Raw genomic sequence first — 22,691 nt, 5'->3', positions numbered from 1 at the left:
TTACCAAGTCCTGGGAATGGCAATGTTTATTTGCAGCTGAAGATACCATTTCCTCAAAACAGCCCCACACAGAAACCCAGAATGATGCCCCTGCAGCAAAGGAGGAGGGGGCCATCCAGTGGGGAAGGAGCCAGCTCTGCATGAACCAGCAGCTGTGGCACAGAAGGGTGGGCAGGAGGATGGCCACCACATCCCAGAGAGTCCTCAGAAAGCCCTGTCACCACAGCAGGGAGGCAGTGTCCCACTTTGGAGGTTGCTGCTCGCTAGGGAGAGCTCCTCCAGAGAACCCTTTTGCTTGGAAAGAACTGATGAAATGTTGCAAAAAGTTTTCTGGGGAAATGTCCTAATTTTAAAAGCCTCCACCGAGATTTCACTGTGCTGAGGTGTGTGTGCAGGGGGAGCAGAAATGAGGCCAGCCCAACCTGAGCCCAGCCCTGGTTTAACACCATAGAGTGAGTTTAGCAGGCCAGTCAGGAGAGATTCTTTTCCAGCAGCACAGCCCCACGGTGATTTCTACAAGGAACCCCTCTCTCCCCAGCACAGTCAGTGTACAGCCCTGAAGGGCATTGGCCAGGCCTTTGGCACAAACTCAGCCATCCCCTCAGCCTGTGGTCACATCCCAAGGCTGCTTCATCATTTCCCTCACCAGGGCCTGAAAAGCACTCAGTGCCTGAATTTCTGCAGGAGAATGTTTGCCTGGGATTCAAGAGACCAGTGTGCAGGTTACTGCCACAGGCTTACACATGTACTGACATTCAGACCCCTGCCAGCTCTTCTCCCTTCCACCAAGCAGGGCTGAGGAGGCTCCTCCACTTCCCCAGACACTGCAAGGACTCCTGCTTTAATGACTGAACAGAGTCAAGCAAGTACACGCCAGCCTACTGATTCAGCATGGCGAGAGCTGGGTGACTCACGTTTATTAGGTTAGTTCAAATCACACCAACGTTCAAAAGGGAAAGATGTGCAAGTCCTTTTGGAGAGGAGGCATCAGAAGTAAGGCATTTGCAGAAGGGAAGAAAACAAGATGCTCCTAGGAGGACTGTGCTCATTAAGCTTAACCACAGCACAGAAATCACAGCAAAGTAAAGACAAAGGCTTCCAGCACTGGGGCAACCTCCCCAGGGAAGGCAGGAACATGGCAGCACAGCTCCTGACTCCGGCTATTCTCTTTTAACTGAACACAATTCCTCCTGAAACTGGATTAGTGAGGTTGCAAATTGCATTAGCCAACATGGGAGGCTGCTGGTGCAACAGGAGCAGCAGAAAGGGAAATAGCATTAGACTTTGCCTGCCATTATTACTGCCATTATTAACTTGTCACTTTACTGTAGTGTTCCTATAACAATGAATTATTGCCTGCAAACAGGCTGACATGATTGAATTACTGGCAGAGCAGCTCTGTGGGAAGGAAAGACAGCATTAACCCTTTCCTGAGGAAGGCTCAGCTTCAACCCCCTCCCATGTGGTCAGACAAAGAGCTGAAGCTGTGACTCTCCCCACCAAGTGACCTGCATTTCAACATGTTCAGCAAGCTGCTGTGAAGTCCACAGCCCAGCAGGCAGCCCAGACACTCCCCAGCCTCACAGCAGCTGCTGCTGCAGCAAGACCAGCCGGGTATTTAAGTAGCTGTGCACGTCCATGCTGACCATCACCTGTCCAACAGCCCTGCCCAGCACTCAGCCTCAAGCACAGGCACAGGACTGAAGGACACTGTGTTACTGCAGCCTGGGCAGTGGAGTTTGATGCTCTCAAAATGGTGCCAGAGGGTGCTGTGGCAAAGCAGAACAGGCACCTCTCCTCAAACCCCACGGTGGATCTGCTTGCTCATCCGCACCCGCACCAGCTCCAGCCCCAAGTCTGATCATCCCAAAGTTCCTACAAGCGGCCCCATGCCCTGCCCCTCCCCAAAAGCAGCACAGTCAGACTGCAGACCCACCAAACACTAGGGGAGCAGGTCAAGTCCATCTCTGCATGTGAAGACTGCAGGCAGTGGCAAGGACATGTGCTTGGCTAGGGAACAGCCTGGCATTACCAGCTGTGGCAGAGACTGTGGAGCAGCTAACAAACCAGCAGGTAACCAGGTGAGACCTTGGGGAGGAATCATGTGTGACCCAGAAAGGCTTTTTAAAGCCCAGAAGGCATACATCTGCCAGCACATACAGAAAAGGCAAGGATGGAAAAAGCTGGGAAGCCCACAGCCTCCCAGGTCCAGCCAAGACTAAGGCAGAGACCACCAGCTGGGATGTACCACTGGCCTGGAAAAAACAAGACTTCCCTCAAGAAACAGAAACCATGTTAGTGTAAAGAACAGCAAGAAACAAATGTACCCCAAAGCAAAATGCCTCACAAACCTAAAATCAGAAACTTTCCTGCAAAACCCTGAAATGCACATAAAAGTTCTGCACGAGAGACAAGAGGGGAGAGAGGAATAAAAGATTCCCAGCATGAGTTGTGCCTGCTGTCAGAAAACAATATACAGCTCATTGATCACTTGTAAATTAAAATATGGAGATAGGATCACTGGAAGATAAACTCCCTACCAAGCTACACTGAAGATAAAGAAATAAAAAAATAACATACAGAGATATTTAATCAACTCCTCGTCAGAAACATTTCAAACAAAGGAGTGCTCCGTCAATTAGGAAAAAAAAGTCATTAAATGCACCCAAAGAGCAAGTTGTAACACACACCAACTCCCATGCCCTGCTGGAGGCTGGATTTCCTGAGATATTTCTTCCCTCACGAAACAACTTGGCAGTTTTGTGCAGTTGCACGCTCAGAGCACAACTGCACCCTGTAGTGCAGGGCTGACTTTCACACACGCTGCGTTTGACTTGGCCATTTTCAGCAGCTCCTGGTGAAAATCTGAGTGCTGGGCAGGCAGAGATGAGCTGCCTAGGGTGGTGTGAAATGTCATTTTCTTGCCACCCAGAGAGCAAGCTCTCCAGCCAGACCTCAGGCAGGATCAGGAGATCTTTTGGATACTGCCACACCAGCCCAGCCAGTGTCAGGTGCTGCTCTCCATGCAAAGAGAAGTCCCCTGAGAAGAACCCAGCTGAATTCATCCAGGCATTAGCTCATTCCACTCACCTTTAACTGTTCCCTTCCACTGGGCTAGCTTTCTGCAGGTTACTAAAATGAACTGTGGCACAGCAGGACCTATGCCAGCACAAGGAATGGGATAGGACCATGCAGCCAGCAGCCCACATCGGGGATGAAGATCACCTCCTTCTGTGCAGCAAAGTGCCAGGTCAGCTCCACCTGCAGGAGTTTACTTCCCACCTGGGAGCCACTATTACCAAGTCCTGGGAATGGCAACACTTAATTGCAGCTGAAGATACCATTTCCCCAAAACTGAACACTCATGGATGCTGCTGCTTCCACAACTAGTGAGTACAACTACTGCTGGAAGAACAACCAAGTGAAATGAGCCATCTGTCATTTCTGAAGGAATTGTATTCTTGAACTTCTTAAGGAGTGAGGACATATTTCAGCATAATGGGCTACAGATCCATCATCATCTGAACTCCCTGCCTCTCTGTTAATTGGGACAAGGAAAACTACAGTAATTCTCTTTAGCAGCATCCCAAATGCCTGTTTAAGTAAGTAAGATGGCCTTGAGAGAAAACTTTTATGTATACATAGATATGTTAAAAAAAAAGAACCTGAGCCACGGGTTCAGCATGTTTGCAGCCATTTTGCTGTAAGGAAGCAGATCTCAGGTTCAGTGAACCCAGGAATTCATTCTTTGACCAATGTCAGAATATGCAGCTTCTCATGCCAGGAGAAGCATTGCTCAGGATACAGAACACAGAAAAATGGTGCAGGTGCCATGTACAGAGGTGGACTGCCAAAGGTGTTGCTTGGGCATATGAGGAGGGACCCCTGGGCTGGGCACTGCTCTGACTGGAGGGCTGAGAGGGCAGCAGGAGAAATATTGTGCTGCTGCAGCACTGAGCCTGCTGGCCCCAAGGCCACTCACCTCATGGAGAGCTGGGGCTCCACGCAGAGACTGTGGCAGGACAAGAGTGGTCAACACCTGGCTGCAAAGCTGCTCATCACCTCAAGTCTCCCTCTCCCTCAAGGGCTGCCCCTGCTGACTCTGCTTTTGAGATCTTCAAGGGCAGGAGGAGGTACAAAGCTTTAGAGCTGGACACCATCTAAGTACTGCTCACAGCAGAGTGTTTTAGCCCAAGGAAAGCAAACAGGGAATCGATGAGAAGCTAAAATGTGTGGAGAGAGAGAAGCATTTCAAGACAACATCAAAGAAGGTGCATGTGCACAGACTGCAAACAGGCTGACACCATGGTTTTGTACATCCACACTGCAAACAGGAGTGGAAAACTGCTCAGGAGATATCAAAGAGAGAAAGCAGAGAGTACTCTGAAATGGAAGTGAAAAATTTGGACCTAAAAGGTAACCATGGAGAGAGTTAACTTGAAGAGAGCAGCATATCCTGGATATGGCCCAGGTCTCCTGGCACTGTCAGTCTTGTCAGGGGGCTGAAAAGAAAGACAGCCTGCACTAAGATCAGCGGGCACACACAGAGCAGGCTGAGTCAGGTTAAGGTCCCACTAGGTGCAAGGATGCATTCCCACACTCCTCACCCTTGTGGAATGCATCCAAGATGCTTCATCCATTTAAAGTTCAACTTCCCAGGTCATGCCCCTGGGTGCATTTTCCAGGCTGGAGTCCCAAGAGAAACCTTGAACATAACTGGCTGCAATCAGCCCAACACACCTGGCTCTTACAGAAGAGGCTCTCACAGGCAAACCTGCAGAAGAGCCAAGCAGCACCACCCCAGAAGGAAAACAAATGGAGGGAGAGGTGAATCACAGCTCTGACCCCACAAAGCCAGTGTCATCATCCCCAGTACAGCATCAGGAATGCAGCAGCACATCCAGCACGAGCTCCCTTCCTGCTGCTTATACCTGGGAGGACAGGGATACTTGGAGGAGGGAGTGATGGCTAAATGTAGAGAAAAAGCACCCTGGGGTGCTGGCCTGGGATAAAGAACTGTGCCAAGGAGGTGCCAGCAAGTCTAAGCAGGGAATCTGTCTCAGAGGACCTGGCAAATGTGGCAACAGAGCTCCCCAGGACAAACGGGCAGGAGTAGGAGAATCAACGCTACCTCTGCTACCTGCAGAAGAAAAAGGGCTCCAGCTGGGTCACTAATGCAGGTCCATGCAAGGGGACAGCTCTGGGTCACGCAACACTGAGCCCCTTCATTTCATGTGTTCAGTGTGCTGGAAGGAAGGAGCAGCAGCTCTGAGGAAGAACAGCAGGTCTTATCCCAATGGCAATGAAGGGAAAGGAGCAAGTCCCCGAGCACACAGGGAAGAGGAGGCTGCTCTGTGCCACAGCCACTGCTGCTGAGCAATGAGCTCCTCTCTTCTGAGCTCTTCCTGAACTCCTTCAGCACTCAAGCAGGAGTACAACCATTTGCCAGATGGAGCAGGCAGCTGTAAAGCAGGGAAGCAGTGCTGTTCTACAGAGCAAAACCACTCTGGGATCAAGCAAGCAGCAAACTTCAGCTTCCAGACTTCACTTCTGTAAGGAAGTTTCCAGCTCATTAACTCTGCTTGCTTAACTTTATTGCTGGATGCTGCCAGAAGCAAGAAGTGTCGGGTTAAAGCACAGACTTTGTGGCCTTTGAAGACACTTGTTTGAGCCTCCACTCAAGAGTCTGGTCAGTATTCCACTGGCCACCTGTAGTAGAAAAGGCATCTTTCACATCCATCTATGAGAGAATTCCTTAAACACTGAAATTACTAAGAATTACTAAGATGAGATGGAATAAAGGCATTAACAGTAATATCTGAGTTAAGGAAAGTTTCTTATTATACTCCACAAATGTCTTGGTACCTAATTATTTGAAAATCAGTCCTCCTCTCCCAGCATTGAGTGTATTATAAAGCAGCCTCCTTTTTCAGTTCTCATCTTCCCAGCATCCTAAGCCTGCACAGTCACAACTGTCTGGCTGCTCACTGAGCCTTCAGAGAGAAGGAGGAGCATGAGACTGAATGGTCTCCCTCTGGCTGCCAGGGATGAGCTTGGACAAAGAGGTAAGAGTTCTACATTCTCCACTCATTATGTTTCTCTGGCCATTGCTAGGCCAGCACAGCCACTCTCTGGTTTCCTGTGGAGAGCAGAAAAGCAGCACAGGGCTCTGCACCCACCTGGATGCAGGGCTTCAGGGACAGCACAGCTCTGGCTCACCTCACTCCTAAAGGAAGGTTCAGGAAGAAGCCACCTCCAGCTCCTCCAAGGCCAGCCTGACAAGCCTCCACCCCCCCCTCCATGATGGTTTCAACTTGACAGCTCCTTATAAACCAAACTTTAAGAAGCAGCCCCTGGAGAGCCTCTGGAAGATAATTAATGCTCTAATGAAGAGCATGACTGCCTTGTTTGCTCGACGGCTCCCAGGTCAATCAATCTGCTGTAGACTGGCTGGCAAAAAAGCAGTGAGGAGCCCAGCACCCCTGGAGTCTGCTCAGTTATCATCCCCTGCCATCCCTCCTCCCATGTTCATTACTGTCAAAATCCCAGCAGCCAGAGGACAGATTTATAGCGGCGATTGCAGCTTCTCCCTGAGCGCCCGATCCAGATTTAGTCACAAAGGAACAGGACAAGGGACAACACAAGGATGGAGGGGTGGGGAATTGCATGAGTATGAAAGGGGTGAGAAGGGGCTCTGAGGGTGGGGGTGTTGTGTGAGAGCCCTGCTTTCTTATTCTGCTGCTGCCAGACACACTCTCCAGCACTCAGACCCCAGGACTTTGCTGAATCACCCCCTCATCTGTGCTGCAGGGGCATGATAAGTGCAGTAACACACACAATGACAATGGCAATTTAATACACCAGCACAAATCTGCCCCAAGCCTCCCTGCCAAAAGAGAGAGCACTCTGCAGACACCCAAGCCTGCCCAGATTGCAGCACAGCCCCTGTTGTGCACTGTCTGCTGCCCTTGTCTGAGTCCTGCAGACCACACGGACAGGCACTGCTCCCAGACAGTGCCTGCTGTGTCATCCCTGGACACCTGGCAGGGACAAGCAAGATCCAAGGAGGAGATGGGAACAGAGCCTGCCTGACAGCCCTTGGGTTTTCCCCTTGACCTGTCTGAAGCTATCTACCACCTTCCTCAGGCAGGACCCAGAGCCCAAGAGTTGTGTCCCCTCTGTGTCCCCATTTCCAGGGCCACTTGGATTCAAAAGGAACCACCTGCTTCCCCTAAAAGGTACCTCTGCTTCCCCTAAAACCCAAGGAAACTGTAAGTGCCAGGGAGTCACCACACATGTCCTCTCCAGGTACAGGACACAGCTGATCCTGACGGATCTCAAATATCAGCCCACTAAGCCCTCCATGCTGGATGCTCTTCTCAACCTGGAAAGGGGCAAGGCAAAGGGCAAAGCAATGTCTCCAGATGGGAAAATGGTGGTGAACTCCCAGGGAAAAGGGATGATGGCTTGGGGATGACAGACCCATGTTTTCAGAGGCAGGCCAGATGCTGCAGCAGAAGGGGAGCCCCAAACACAAAAGAAATCTCCACTCCTGCACTCAGGGCTCACTTCTAGTTCACATTGCACTACTGTGCATGATCTCCTGCCAGCTTTGGTTTCAGGGAAGCAGCTGGTGTGAACTGAGATGTACTTTTATTATTCTTCCCCTTCTGCTGCAACAAGCTCACCAAGAAAGAAACAACAGGCATCTTGAGAGATGGAAGTAAAAAGAAGAGCACTGCACTGTAGGGGAATGAAACAGCCACAGGCTATCTAGCCAGTCTGGTCTCCAGTCATGTCTAAGAGCCCCCTACACCAGTCTGGATTTCTGCCCCAGCCTACAAGTTAAAATTCAGCAGTGGCCCTAAAGCAGTGCAGGTCTCTGTCCCTGTAAAGCACACATGGGCTCTCAACCCAGGGTGTGCAGGCTTGCATGACACTGAGCAGCAGGCCAGGAAAGGGAGCTCTGGATCCCAGTGCTACTGCTGGTGAACTCACATGATACCTAAATTCTCTATTAACTTTCCACACACACAGCCAGCACCCTTAATAGGGAAATTTCCTCACACTGCCAGTCTTTAGAACAAAGAGATCCCAAGGGATCAGGAATGTCACTCTCAAAAGCCAAATCTGGCTCAGATGCCACAGAGGAGACTTGTGACATCGTGCCTGCAGACCTTGTACTCAGAGTTGGGTTAATGCTGCCATTGCCTGCCTTCCTTGCTCCCTCCTTCAGCCCCTACATGTTTCATTTCTCAAAATACTGCTCATTTCTTCTTGGATTTCACAAAGCAAGGAGGCCACCACTAATTTACCTTTCTCTCCTCAACACACTTCAAAGGCTGATGTATACTGAATTCATGTCTGCACCTGAAACCTGTCAAATAGAAAGGTCACTCAAACAGGGAGCAGGGGTTTGAGAAGGAACTAGAATCCCCACATTAACTTACAGTCTAGAAACACATGCTGGCTCCATTTGCCAAAAGACCTCCAGATAACTCTTTATGGTGTCCCTTAGTGGACTGGTAGTGGAGATAGGTCACCCCAAGCATATGGGTCAAGGCAGACAGCCATGGCTAATGGCAAAGGAAAGGACAGGACTGAGACACCAAAGAGCAACCTTAATCTCAGATTAAGGTGATTGTAGTGGAACAGAAGTAGACAAACAGCTCTCTCAGCTGCTTAATAATTCTGGGGTCCTGAATGACCCTTTTTGGAGAAGCCTTGGATATTTATCTAAAAACCAGCACCCACTTCATCAGCACAGGTTTGTCTGGGAGGGCTCTAGGACATTCACTCAGAAGTGTCTGGGGAAGGTGTCTCTCATCTCATCCTGGATCTTCTCTGGAGATCACCCAGCCAAAGACCCAGGAATGACATAATACAAACCTCTGCCACCTGCAAAACCAGAGAGAGCCAGAGCAGTCCCTGGTCTGCCAACATTTCATTCACAGAGAACATCAACCACCTGCTCCCAGAGGCTGCCTGGGACATGGTAACAAAACACAGAGAGGGTGCAGCCATGGTGCTGGGAGAGCTCTGAGGAGTCCCTCTTCTCTTCCATCCCCACTTGTGAGCCACAAAGCCTCAAACAATATGCAGAGCTCACTGAACTGACAGCTAAGATTTATTTTGCAGTCATTTGCTGAGCAGCTGGGAGACAGGGAGAGGTGAAAACCATGGAGACCTGGACAACTTGTTCTGTTAAGGCATCACTTAAGTGTTACTGCTGCCAGGGCATGGTTTAACTGAGCTGCCTGCCACCCTGAGCTCTGACACACAGGCTCTCTTCCTGAAGCTGTTATCAAGGATTTCTCTTCCCCTCTCTGTCTCACACACAGATATGCATGCATGGGGCTGCGAAGAAGCATGTTACTCCAGGGACCACATCCATTCAACACTGCTTCCTAAGGAAGTAAGCTAAAATGATGAACATCACCAACTCGACCTTGCAAGCAGTAAAACATGTATTACAAGGCAGCATAATCAAGATAAATGGAGAAGATTAACCTGGAGATGAGGGCAAGGGAGAGAGAGGGAAGAAAAATTATGGCGGGCTCATGAGGTGGCTCGAGCTCACAGCATCCCCTGAGTTGTCTAAAGACAGGGTTGGGGAAGGTGGAGGGATTATGAAAAGGGATACTGATGGGAAAAACATAAAGCCCAACCAGCAGAGACCCTAGGAAGGAGTCCTTCTGCACAGGAACAGAAAAGGAGAACTCACATGCAGCAAGAACCTGAGCCAACAGTCTTGAAGGTGTTAAAAACCTCACTCCAAACACCAACTCCACCCCTAAGGCCAAGATAGCAATACTATTCAGCTCAGCAACAACCCACAGCTACCATGGCCACTTGTTTGCACTTCCCATGCACAATAGGGACACCACCAAAATATCAGTGACAAGCCCTGCAGAAGGCCCCTCACTCACTCCAGTACAGGGACAGCACCTTGTAGGTTTTCTGACTGCCCCTGCCACATCAGTGCCTGTTGCTTATCTGCTGCACGCTCTGTGTGGGCACCCATGGTTGTAGAGACTTTCAGCCAAAAGGGCTCAATTTCTGGTGAGGATGAAAATCAGGCTCTTTGATCACCATCTGTTTTTGAAGGTGCCTCCAGCAGAATGAGAGATGCACCCAGTTATTGGACCAGAGCTGCAGCACCCCACCTATGGGAACACATCTCCCAGCACCCCACCTATGAGAACACATCTCCCTCTTTGATCCTATTTGCCCCATTCTTCTCCTCTCTTTTCCGAGTCTGCCCTGATAAATGGATGTGGCAACCTGAAAACCATCTCTGTCTCACAAAACACTCCAGACACTGGACTGAGCTCAGCCACCTCACTTCCCAGAAGAAAACCCCAGGAACAGCATACAAGAGGCAAAGAGAGGACCCATTTCCCCAGAGGTGGATAAAGGAAGTCCAACATAATCACAGCCGAAGAGCTGAGCCAGTTACAAGTCAGAAACATAATCACTGCCAGAAGAGCAGTCCTAACTCAGGGGAGACTGCAGCAGTCGTATTTTCTGAAAAATCCCTTGGCCCAGGATTTTCTCCTGGGAAGCTGAGAAGACTCAGAGAAAAAGGAAAACAAATTCCTATCTCGTTTGCTTCTCCTGTGTTTTGCTGCTTTGAAATGTGTTTGGAGATTGTTTACCAACAGGTGGTTGTTTCATTGGTTTCATGTGAATTGTTTTGACTGATTGGCCAATCAGTGTCAAGCTGTGTTGAGGCTGTGGAAAGAGCCACGAGTTTTCATTATTATCTTGTTAGCCTTCTCTAAGTATCCTTTCTGTATTCTTTAGTACAGTTTAGTATAGTATTCTTTAATATAATATAGTATCAAAAAATAATAAATTAGCCTTCTAAGAACATGGAGGCAGATTCATCATTCCTTCCTGCCACGGGGCACCCCACAAATACAACAGGAGACCTCTGCAGCACCAGCACACACCCTGCTGGAATCCAGGAAATTCCTCTGGCTGCCCTGGAGGACTTGAGACCCTGACAGGGGGGCTCAGAGACCTTGGCACGGAGTCAAAAACACCTGTGCCTTCAATTTTAGCCCTTGGAAAAACAATTACCAACCTTATATTAAGACTCACAAGCCATGAAACTTTAAGTAGAATGACAGTTAGTTTGTTACAAGACAGAAAAGCAGAATTTTGAGTTTTTTAGAATGGGGGTTCAGAAGCCAAGATGGAGGGATTTGGGCATGCCTTGTCCGGCTTCTTCTTAGCCTCCATCTTCTGGGTGATGGCGACACTTCTGGATTGGTTTAAAGTAAAGATAGACTGTCTAATATAGGTGATAGGTATTGGAAAATTATTGTAAATAATGTACACGTAGTTTTTAGTATAAAAAGATAACACTGCCTCTGAGGTGGTCAGTGTGCCTCAACCTGACCTGCCAGACAGACCTTGGTGGGCCGGAGAAAGAATGTTATAGTTAACAGCAAATAAACAACCTTGGAAGACAGAACAGAAGAATCCTGACTCCTCCTTCAGCTGTTGGGCTGGGAAAGGAGACTCTCTAACACATCTGACCACAGAGACTCCGAGAATACCCCATCTCCCCAGCCCCCTCCACACACCCTCGGCGCTCACCTGGCCGCAGGACCCTGATTTCCAGCAGGTTGGAGGTCCTGTCCGCCAGCCTGGTCCAGCTGCTGTTGTAGTTCTTCCTCCAGAGCTCGGCCACGCACTGGTACTTGCCGGCCTCGGTGTCGCTGGCCCTGCTGATGCTCAGGCGCACGTTGTTGCTGGACTCGGCCTTCTCGATGGCGGTGCGCGTGCGGAAGGCCGCGGCCCTGTCGCCCCACTGGACCCCGCCGTCGCGCGTGAAGGTGACCAGGTCGTGGAACTCGGTGCTGCCCGCCGGCTGGAAGCGCCACGTCACTGACACCGGCACCCAGGACGGGTAGTGGGGCTTGATGATGCACTGCAGGTCGAAGGACTCGTTGTAGGTCACGCCCGGGGTGCGGGAGATGGCGGTGACGGCAAATCCGGCCTCTGTGGGAAGAGAAAAGAGAGCTTTGAGACACACCTGCCTGAGGGGGCCCTGCTGTCAGCATGCAAAAGCCAGCGTGGGCATCCAGTGGTGTGATCAGCCACTCGAGTTGTGTCAGCTTCTCATTTGCTATGGCCAAGTGAGGTGAAAAGCAGAGGCAAAAACACACAAGTGGCGACGGCCTGAGCAGCAGTGACGGCCTGAGTGAGCACGGGCTGCAGCCACAGCAGGATTGCCCTTGATTTCTGCCCAGAGGAGTGAGATCCCCTGAGACACAGCCTCTGCCAAAACCCTGTCTGGAAATGCAGCAGCACAATGGCTAAGGAGAGCACCTGGCAGAGCAGGTACTCAGCAGCAGCCCCCCGTGATTCGCATCCACCTCTTGGGCAGGGGGTCCCACCCTGTCCCCCAACCCAGGTCTGCATCTGTCTGCTGCAGCTGGAGGAAGAATGAGGAAAGCAAGATGTAGCAGCCTTCAAAACATGCATTGTAGAGGTGGCAACGGTTACAAAACCCCAGGATGGAGGCAAACTGAAAGAGAAGCTGGTTGCTCCTGTTCTTCACACAGTACAGCTTTTGCTCTCTTCCAGATCACAACTCCAGGACAGCTTTATGCAGGTATTCTCATGTGTCTGCCACTCTGCAAGCGGGTCAATACACTTTGACTTGTTTACCCCCAGCACTCTGTTTGTTTAGAGGAGTTGAAATTAGCAGTCTATTCGTAATTAAAAGGTAACATATTCCAGTTAGTCAACGGCAAGCCAGTCAGGCATACATATTCAGGCAGAGTATTTCCACAGCTCATTTGAACCAAGCTGCAGAGAGAAACATTTTCTTCTCTTCCAATCACTTCAGCGCAGCCAGCAGACTCAACAGGGACCTTGTTTTCTTCTGCCAATGTCCCCAAGCAGCACTCCCCTCCTCAGAGGCTCTACAGGGCGTCCCACATGGGCTGACAGTTCCCCCTCTCCCTGCAGTGCTGACCACCCCAGCTCTCAGCAGAGCTGCCACTGCTTGAGGAGACCTCAGACAGTGCACAGTCAAAAAAGGAACATCTTCTGGATCAGCATGGAGCTTCAGCATGCCACTGGCTCAAAGAGATGAGCCAGGAGCTCCCTGCTGCTGCAGGCAGACCGGGCACAGCATGGAGCCCACCAAATCTGCTCACTTCCAGCAAGTGCCTCTGCAACCCCACGGCGTCACCGTGCCAGAGCTCCAGGACATGTAATTACTGAGAAAACAGGTCAATCTTCGGGATTAAAGCCTCTCACAGCATGTTCAGTGATTACCCGGGAGGGCAGTGTGAGACCCAGGCTGCCTCCCCTGCAGAGCTGTTGTGTCTCAGCCCCACACAAGCCCTCACCTTCAGACCCCACAGCAGCCCTACTGCCCCAGTAAGTGTGTTAGCAGGCCCAGCTCAGAGAAACCCTGAGCCAGAGAAGCCAACTTAATTTCACCAAGACCAGGTGACTTCATCAAGTTTACTCTCCAGTTGGCCTGGGCAAGGAAGCTTCATGAAGTCATGCAGAAGCCAGGTGTGTTTCTCAGGTCTCCAACTCCATCAACATGGTCATGGCACTTAAATTAACAAACAAAAGCCCTTCTTCTTTTGGGACTTGGTAGAAAAAGCATAAAAGTGGACTGATTTTCTGTAAAGCCTCCCTACAAAAATACACCACTCCCTCAACCCCTCCTTCCATGGTCAGACTGAGACTTAAGTCTGTGCCACGCACTCAAGAGCCTCAGAAGTTGAGGAATATCTCGTCTCTTCCGCCAGCACATCCCTCTCTTCTGTCTGTTGCTTCTGAACCACCCTGTGGTTAGATTTGTGGGTTTGAACATCATCAGTTAAAGAGTTTCTTACCCCAGCAGGCTGGCAGCAAACAATGAGACCTTAACTTGAAACGTGAGTGTCACTAAATTTACTGCATTTTTTTTAGAACAGCAGTTTCTGAAGCCATAAACCTCTCTTGCTTTTTTCTTAGTACCCTGAATTTGAGTTTATCAGGACATATCAAAAACATGAAGCTGAACAAAAAAACCCAAAAAACAGATTCAGCAGCAAAACAATACTCAATAGTTTCTCTACTATATTTTTATGAGGTACTTCAGCTTTGCTAGTTAAAGAAACCTAGGAATTTCTTAAGCCTAGGCAGAACATGGTCAACAGCCAGTGACTGAGGAGTAGAGGAGGTGAAACAACCTTTCCATCACATCACTTCTGAGCATCTTAAATTTTAACAAGAGTAGAAGTGACACATTTTAAAATTTCAGCACTCAATCTCAAGACTTTTACAAGTGGCAGAGTAAAGGGAAGGCCTGACACTTGGGACTTGTAGCAGGACAAATGCTGCTGACCTCATGAGGAAGACACCATTGAAATCAGATGAGAATCTTGCTTTAGTTCTTTACAAAAGAACATCTCTACCTGCTTTTGGAAGCTATATAGAAAAGATTTCTAACTCCAGACAAAACAGCCTCTGAAAGGAGGTCAAGAGTAAAGGAGAGGAAAGGAGGAAAAAAGCAAGATTTTCATCAGAATACAATATGACTTTGAAGTCTGGTCTCACACACATCTTGTCAAAGCTTAAGATTAATACTTCAGAGTACCAGTAAGAGCCACACAATCCCCACCCTCCTGCCAAAATTCCCATCTCAACCTTTCAATAGAGCTCCCTGATTGTCTTAGCCTTGACATTCTGAAAATCAGTGGCCGCAACAGAAGCAGTCATCCCTTCTTCAGCCTTCTGCAGATCCCTTTTGGAACCAGCCCAAGAGGACCAAAGTAACTCACAATCCACACACAATGTCAAACTCCCTACCTGCCCTCTCCTAAACTGATGTGGTTTCACTGTGTTGGAACAGAGGAGCCCCTTGGCAGAGCAGAGTACCAGCTGCAATGATCCCAGGTACTGGTTTACTTTGGTCATGGACAACTTTGTGGTTCTGGGCCAGCAGCTCAGTGCCTCCCTGCAGAGGCAGCGAGGACCATTCCTGACTCATGCTTTCTGTCAAGAGATGCTCATAATTTCTGCTGTTTGGGCCAACAGATGCCCAGCATTCTGCACTCCTGATCTGGTGTGGGCAGAAGTAAGGTTTACCCAGGGCAGGCAAGGAGGTTTTGAAGTCCATGAGCTGCCAGTTGAGCACCACTGCACTGACCAAAACCCAGCTCCAGTACTGGCAGGACACATCATGGCACTGGCAGCCTCTCTCCTCTGAAGGACACTGGAAGCCCTATCCCTCTCCTCAGCCATCTCCTGCTCTGCTCCTGCCACAGCCACCCCTCAGACTTTGCCCCCACACGCAAGGGCGCATGCAGGCGTTTTGCACCAACCTACGAGGAGCTGCGGGCAGGCTGCTGGGTGCCTCCATTTTGCTGCCAAGCACAGGCAGGAGGGCTGAGAACAGCCTCAGTGATCTGCAGGTGACCTCCTGGGGGACGACCAGGCACGTGGGGGACCGTGGCCCCAGGGCCCCCCTCGCCTCAAGTACTCACCCAGAGCAGTGATGGACACCGGGGTGCTCGTGTGCCGCTCCCCAACCATCTGCCACTCCCCATCCAGCGTCCGCGTCCACTCGGCCACCCGGCACTCATAGTGGCCCTCGTCCGCCTTGACGCTGTTGAAGATCTCCAGGGTGAAGGAGCCGGGCCGCACCTGCTCCACCTGGAAGGCGGCTCTGGGGCCCCAAGCCCGAGCGCACGTTGCAGCCAAAGCGCAGGCTCTCTCCCTCCAAGACATTGGTGGCGTTGTTGATTATCTCCAAGGAGATGCTGGTCTCTAAGGAGAGAAACGCACACACACAGGGGAGATGATACACACTCGCCACTGCTCGGGCTGCAAGAAGGACGCTGCTGGCCAGAGACGCTTCCCACCAGGTGCAGGAGACTGCCCACGCGTTTGGGTCCAGGCACGTCTTAACCTCATGCGTGACCACATCCAAAAACAGCTGGTGGGCAGCGAGCTGCTCCTGGTGACTTCCACACTCAAGGCAGGTGTAGGCCAAAGCTGGGAGAAATCTCTGCCTAGGGCTCAGGAGACATTGCCGTGTCTTCTGGTCACAGGTCCAGGATGGGATCTCGGCAAAACTTGAGGGAATTTCTGTTGCTACAATATGCACTGTGTGCCAAATGGCTCTGCCAAAAAAAAAAAGCTTCCAGTGCCCTGTGGCTTTTTCAATGGATGTCATCCTGATCACCATCTTGCCACATCCATTCCTACCAACAGCTTTTGGGAGAAGCTCTCCCAAACTCCCACTTATAGGTAGCTATCACTGTTTGGAAACTTTCAAAAAAAAAATCTGGCATCTTGAGCTTCCCAGAGGTGTAAGGCTTTGTGGCTGGTTTTTCAGAGATACTGAGTGCTGGTTACTCCTGTTGCCTTCCATCACAGTTATGGACACTTAGCACCCTTAAAAAAATCATCACGTTTGTTCCTATAGCTGGTGATTTATCAAAGGCAAGAACCAAATCTGTCTGAAAGGTGGCTGGGTCTAGAAACAATACATTTTAGAAATTTGTCCAGTGCAAGATTTCTAGCTAGACTGATTTTCAAAGCCAAACAAATGAGACCAAATATTGGTAGGACAGAAAAGAAATAGAATTTCTTTTGGAGAAATGAGGAGGGAAAAAAAAAGCTAGAGGAAAGGGCTGTATTTCCCTACAAATCTTGGAGATAGAGGCCAGTAAAGCACAAAATCCTCTTGCAGCTACCCTCTGCTTGGTCCAAGCCCACTGCCACTCCACTGGCAGCCTGGGCAACCCATGCAAGGTTCACCATACCATGGCCACCGGAGTTTCAGAGAGCAAAACAAAGAACGAATCAGTGGAATCTCTCCTCTCAACCTGTTATTTCTGTATTTACCATGTAATCTCACGAATATAGAAGACATGCAAGGCAAGCCTCCAGCTGTTTTCACCAGAGCTGGCTGACACACAGTGACCAGGACAGAGCTCAACACTGAAGAGCACTGCTGCTCAAGGAGCACACCTGGTTTCTTCTAGGACAGCTGTCTTGCAAGACAGCTGAATCACCATCACATAACAGCCTGCAGGAACCTAGCAGCTCCTAGGATAAAGCAAGGCCAAGCTGGTCTCCCCACTATGCCTGCTGAGTACTTTACAGAGCACCCAGCTCCCTGCAGAGCAAGGCCAGGAGCGAGATGTGAGGAGCAAGTCAGAGGCTGTCACATGTACCTTCAGCTCAAGAACAGAACTGCCAGCTTGGTGTCATTACAAGGTGGGGACATGACGCCCTACCTGTGAACCTGACACACACCCCTCCTTTTCACCCCCTTCCCAACAACAGAAATACATCTTGCCAGTAGGGATTCCAAGCCCGAACAGCACATGAACTCTTATCCTCCCTCTCTTGTACTGCTGTGGTCTGGGCACATCATATCTTTCCCAGCTCCCTGTCTAGTACAGCAATGCCCTCAGGAGGGGATGGGCACACCCCTACTTACTGAGTGGCATGACAGTGATGGGGATGTTCTTTGGCCTCTTGCTCTCCTTGTCGATGAAGTCTCCGGTCACAGTCTTCTCCCGCTCGGTCACGCGGCAGTTGTACTTGCCGCTGTCCTCCAGGCGCAGCCGGTAGATCTTCAGCACGAAAACGTTGTCACTTTCTTTGGCCACCTTGAGCTGGCCCAGGGCCTCGCGCTGGGCAAACTCGTTGTTGAGCACCGGCACGGCGTTGGGCCCCAGGCTGGCGATGAGGGAGCTGTTGAAGGCCCAGGAGATGGAGAAGTAGCGGTCGGGGACGTTCTGCGCCTCCAGGATGCAGCGGAACTCCACCGGCTCGCCCACGATGTACATCCGCTTCTCCGTCTCCAGCCGGACGCTGAACTCCTTGTCTGGGGAGAGAGACTTGTGTCAGGATGGCAAAGCCCACCAGGACAGCCAGCACACCTCATGTCAGGTGTTCACAACTTGCTGCTCCCTGCATAGCCAATATCCCTCAGAAAAGTACATCCAGAGGTAAAAAGGTTAGGGACTTGTTTTTGCTGTGGGAGACCAGATGGACTGTGCTCCCACTGAGCCAACTTCTTGCCCATCAAGCAAAGAGCAAGCAAAGGCTTCCTCAGTCACATCCCTGTCCTCCAGGCAGCAGCTCTGGAGCATCCAGTACCACTGTGGAATATGACCTAGATCCTAGTCCTACTCTCACCCTGCTCAGCCAGAGTCAAGAGGCAGAATGTTTGGGGATATCCCAGAGGAACAAAGAGCTCTTAAAGAGTCTTTAGATCCTTAGCAGGAACCTGTGCTGGGGGCTAGGAGAAGAATTTTGACTTGTAAATGGACCTTGTGTGATACAAAAGCGCTTGCTGAAATTTTTAGTTTTATTCTCTGCTTTATCACTCTTACCTCCTAACTTACCAAAATCCTCACTGTCTGTGCTAGCACCAAATGCTTAAAAAGTATCCCATACCATATCAGAAGACAGGGTTTGCCACCCAAGCCCCTTTGCTGACACTTCCCTTGGCTGCAGGCAGTGCCTGGGCCCTCCTTTGCCCTGTTTCATCCTGCCAGGAGCCCACCAGGTGGGGCACGTGGCAAAGCAAGGAGCCAAACCCCAGCCCCCTAACAAGGCACAGCCCCATTTTCCATCTCCTCCCACTGCCCAGCCCAGGGAGAAGAGGCAGAGGAGACACTGACCAGTGGCTTGCACGTTGACGATGGCGCCCTGGGAGCGCTTGCGAGTCATGGCGTACCAAGAATCGTCCGGGTCCTGGATCCACTCCGCTGCCTCGCAGTAAAACTCGCCCTGGTCTGAGGGGTGCAGGTTGTAGATGGTGAGCTTGGAGGTGGTCTCCCCAACTTTGTCCAAGCGCACGTCCCCCGTGGCCTGTCGCTGGGCGTAGGCGCTGCCGGCCCGCAGCACGAAGTCGCGGCTCAGGGAGATGATCTCGACGGGCGCCTCGCTGCCGCGCTGCCGGTACCACGCAATGGAGACGTGGCTGTGCTGGGCTGTGCTCTTGGACACCTCGCACTTCAGCTCCAGGGAGTCGTGCTCCACCTTGTTCAGCGTCTGCGGGATCGCTGTCACCCGCAGCGAGTCCGGGATCACTGTAGCAGAGCAGGACACAAACAGCCCAGAGTTAGCAACATCAAAATGCTGAGGGCAAACGCCAAACACTGTAAGAGAGTTGGGGGAGAAGTTTCTTTTCACAGTTGCAATTAAACACTAAGTATTAGCAAGGCTCTGTTAACTCATGTTTTGCTCCTAAGAAGAAGAGAACCGTCCCCAAAGCCCTTGGCAGGGGAAGATCATGACCTGCAGCACAAACTCCAAGTGTGGTGCTTGAATTCCTGCTCAGTGGGCCCCAGCAACTGAACAAGGTTTTCCATCATGCTGCAGAGCAGCACAGTTTATTGCATCCATTTCCCATCAAGGCATTTTGTCACAAGGAGCCTCTCCTCCATCACGTGCCCCCCAGCCCGTTCTGTGACCCCTCTTGCCCACATCCTTCAGCCACTTCTCAGCCCTGGTATGGTCTTCACCCCTCCTCAGTCACTGGTGGGGCCAAGCCAAACATATTCAGTTCCTTTAATCTCCCCTTATAAAAAAGTCAGGAGATCCAATTCCCTTCTCCATAGTTTATATTGTTTCCTCTTTTAATGACCCCCTTAGGCCAAAGGAAGGGGTTTCTGCATTCAGAGGGAACTGGCTTATCTAAGGGCAGCAATACAATTGCATCCTGACCAGCGCTCACTCCCAGGACACAGCCACCTCAAGGCACTTGGTAGTAAAACTGCTGGCTACTTTTCCACTTGATTAACCAGAGGAAAGGAAGTACAGCTGCTAAAATCAGGAGGAAAACCAAAAACTGCAGCCCTCCAACCTTGTTTGGATTTAGAGAGAGGTTTTACCACCAGAAGATGAGACTTTTTAATAAAGAAGCCTTTCTAGACTTTGCTGTCTCAAGGAACATCACGTGGAAAGAAGAATGTAAACCTTCTCCCCAGCTCTGCAGGCAAGGCAGTGTTAGTGAGCCAGCTAATGCCCACGGTTTTGCCACGTACCAGTGGAATATAATTAACATATCTCAGTTTGGTTTCATTGACAGCACTGGATGGTTTGACAAAATTAGCTGAGCTGCCAGAAGCTGCATCTGTTCCATTCAGGCACTGCTACAGAGAGCAATGAGCTGCAGTGAAGACAACCACTGGGATTATTTATGGCAGAAAAGTCAAAAACAGAAGAGGGCAAAGAAAAAAAGGAACAAGCCGGGAGTAAATGAGAGGGAAATCTTCCCACATCCAGTCCAGATGGGAGCATTTCCTTTTACTACACGTTCACCACCCAAGTTACTGCCTGCCATGAAAAGTACTTTGTAAGGCTGCTTACACTGCAGGTCATTGTCCCTGTCCCGGTCACCACCACATCTTCTAGTCCCTCCCTTCCCCTCATCTCTCTCATTGGAACCCCAATTCCCTGCTCACTGGCAATAATTTCTGGCCAGGATCCTTCTTCCTTCACCCTTCCCCTTATCCCTGACTCCCAAACAGTGGTGACAGCAACAACTAACCTTGCCAGTTCACTGCACAACAAGCTTTAAACTTCTCATTTCAAACCTTACTGAGTAATTTTCACACATGCACAGCTCCTTTCTCTTTGCCCTTGAGCCATGGGCTCTTATAACTTCTCCTATGTTATTTAAATAAATTAAGCCTCATCGTCATCTTGCTGGAGTGACTTTCCCGAGGAGATGCTTTGAATGCAGAGCTTATGGGGTGAAAGCAGGTACCTGTGAAGGAAATGTGCCTGTCCTCTCCCCTCTGGCCTGAGAGCCCTGCATACCCCACCAGTCCCCTGTGTGCCCCCCAGCCCTGCTCAGCAGCACAGCTGCTCTCTGGGTAAGCACAGGGAGCTGCTGACCCCAGGAGCCTGTCTGGCTTTGCAGGACAAGCCAGGTCATGCTCCAAGAGGGGACAGGCACTTGGCCTGCCAGACGTGGAGCTGCCCACTTCCTGGGAGTAATACAATGGGAAGCCTGTCTGAAGGCTGGGCCTGAGGCAAGCACTTGCCACACCATTCCCTGAGCAGGTTGCAGGCTAGCACAGACATCATTTTGCCAGCTGGAACCATGACTTTGTATTTCCAGGTCATAACCCAGCTGGAGGGTTAGCATCCTTTATCCCACATAGGGAAGTTTTTGCAAAGTGCACTCCTGGAGAAAAGTCAGGAGGTGTCAGCGTGTGGTTAACGCTGTAATTTAACTGTGGCAACACCTGACACACTGTGCTGCATTTTTCCTGCTGCTTTACTTAAAAAAGCCAACCAAGATCCTCCTGGTTAGAGGAACTGGTAAGACCTTTTGGGTTGCACACAGCCTTCAGGCTGTTGTCTTACATCAGCATGGCAGGGACAGATATTCAGTCAGTGCCACCTTCCTAACCAGGAGGATGGACTTGACACTTGTTTGATAAATGAAAGCCCAGTTTTCCAAGGATCAGATGATCAGGGAGGAACAAGCCAGAGCCCAGAGGCGGCTGGGACAGTGGGGAGGCTCTGTGCCTCACACCATCACTCATTCTTGGCCGGTGATGCACAAACAGCTGTTTTATTTACACTGTAAGATGTGCCTCAGTGCTGTGCTCAGTCAGGGGGAGGCTGGCAGGAGGAGAGAAAATGCAATTCCCAAGGCACAGACCCCACTGGCCTGCACCAACAAGGGGTAACTGAGAGGGGACCTCATCAATGTATGCAAGTGTCTGAAGGGCAGGGGTGAAGGTGGTGCTGAGCAGTAGGAGGAGAGAAACATGAGGAAACACTTCTTTCCTGTGAGGATGACAAGAGCACTGAAACAGGCTGCCCAGAGAGGCCATGGAGGCTCCTTCTCTCGAGACACTCAAAAGCCTTCTGAACACAATCCTGAGTAACGTGCGTTGGGGCACCCTGCTCAAGCAGGGAGATTGCACTAGATAACCTTCAGTGGTCCCCACCAATCTCACCCATTCTGTGACTCCATGTGACAAGAGAGCTACAGGCATGGCTTAGCCCATCAGGCTGGAGCAGACGAGGGTTGCAAGTCACAGGGAAAAAAGGGAACACCAGGAAGGTGCTCACCAGGGCAGGACAGAGCATGCAGGATGTGCATTCTCGGAAGAGAAGCTCCTCCCAAGCCAGTCACCCTGCTCAGGTGGCACAGACATCCGTTTGCATTTCAGGACACGAGTGAGTCTCAGCACAGAGCTCACCTGGGAGCTGCCAGCCACCCACACTCATCCTGCAGCCACCTGCCACAGGAAGCACCAGGGCTTCTGGGGACACTCTGCAAGCTGAGCTCCACTTGAAAGCAAGGACAAGCTTAGATCAGAGTCACCTCCTTGTATGAAAGGGAGCAGAGCCACACCTGAATCAGAGCCAAGTGGGATGCTGCAGGACACATCCTTTTGCCTGTTTCTCCTCTCTTCTCTTCTCAATGTGCCATCCAGGCAGCCTTCTCTGCACTTCCCCCAGCATCCAGCCTTGCTACCTCCTTGTCCCCAAACACAAGTCCATCCTTGCAGCTGTCATGACCCTCTGCAAGTGTCAGCAGAACTCCCTTCTCTCCAGCATCAAGGTTAGGTTTGGCAGCAAGCAGCTGGACAAGGAAAGGAGTGACTGAAGAGCAACTCCTGGCAGCAAATCCACTGTGCTACCATCCCTGAGCAATCACAGCTGACAGCTTTGAG

The 22,691-nt window shown here is 50.6% G+C and overlaps 1 protein-coding gene across 1 annotated transcript in view; it reads right to left on the bottom strand.

The window, feature by feature from the left end:
* Window positions 1-22,691, bottom strand: part of IGSF3 (immunoglobulin superfamily member 3) — a 67,434-nt gene that overhangs the window by 14,505 nt on the left and 30,238 nt on the right. The window contains 5 exon segments of the mRNA XM_031058124.1: window positions 11,608-12,012; window positions 15,510-15,682; window positions 15,684-15,792; window positions 17,477-17,866; window positions 18,669-19,079. Of these exon segments, the coding sequence (XP_030913984.1) occupies window positions 11,608-12,012; window positions 15,510-15,682; window positions 15,684-15,792; window positions 17,477-17,866; window positions 18,669-19,079 (1,488 nt within the window).

Source organism: Geospiza fortis, unplaced genomic scaffold (assembly GCF_000277835.1).
Source record: "Geospiza fortis unplaced genomic scaffold, GeoFor_1.0 scaffold72, whole genome shotgun sequence".
Taxonomy (NCBI): domain Eukaryota; kingdom Metazoa; phylum Chordata; class Aves; order Passeriformes; family Thraupidae; genus Geospiza; species Geospiza fortis.
The sequence above is the reverse complement of the archived record's forward strand: the minus strand, read 5'-3'. Positions and strand labels throughout refer to the sequence as shown.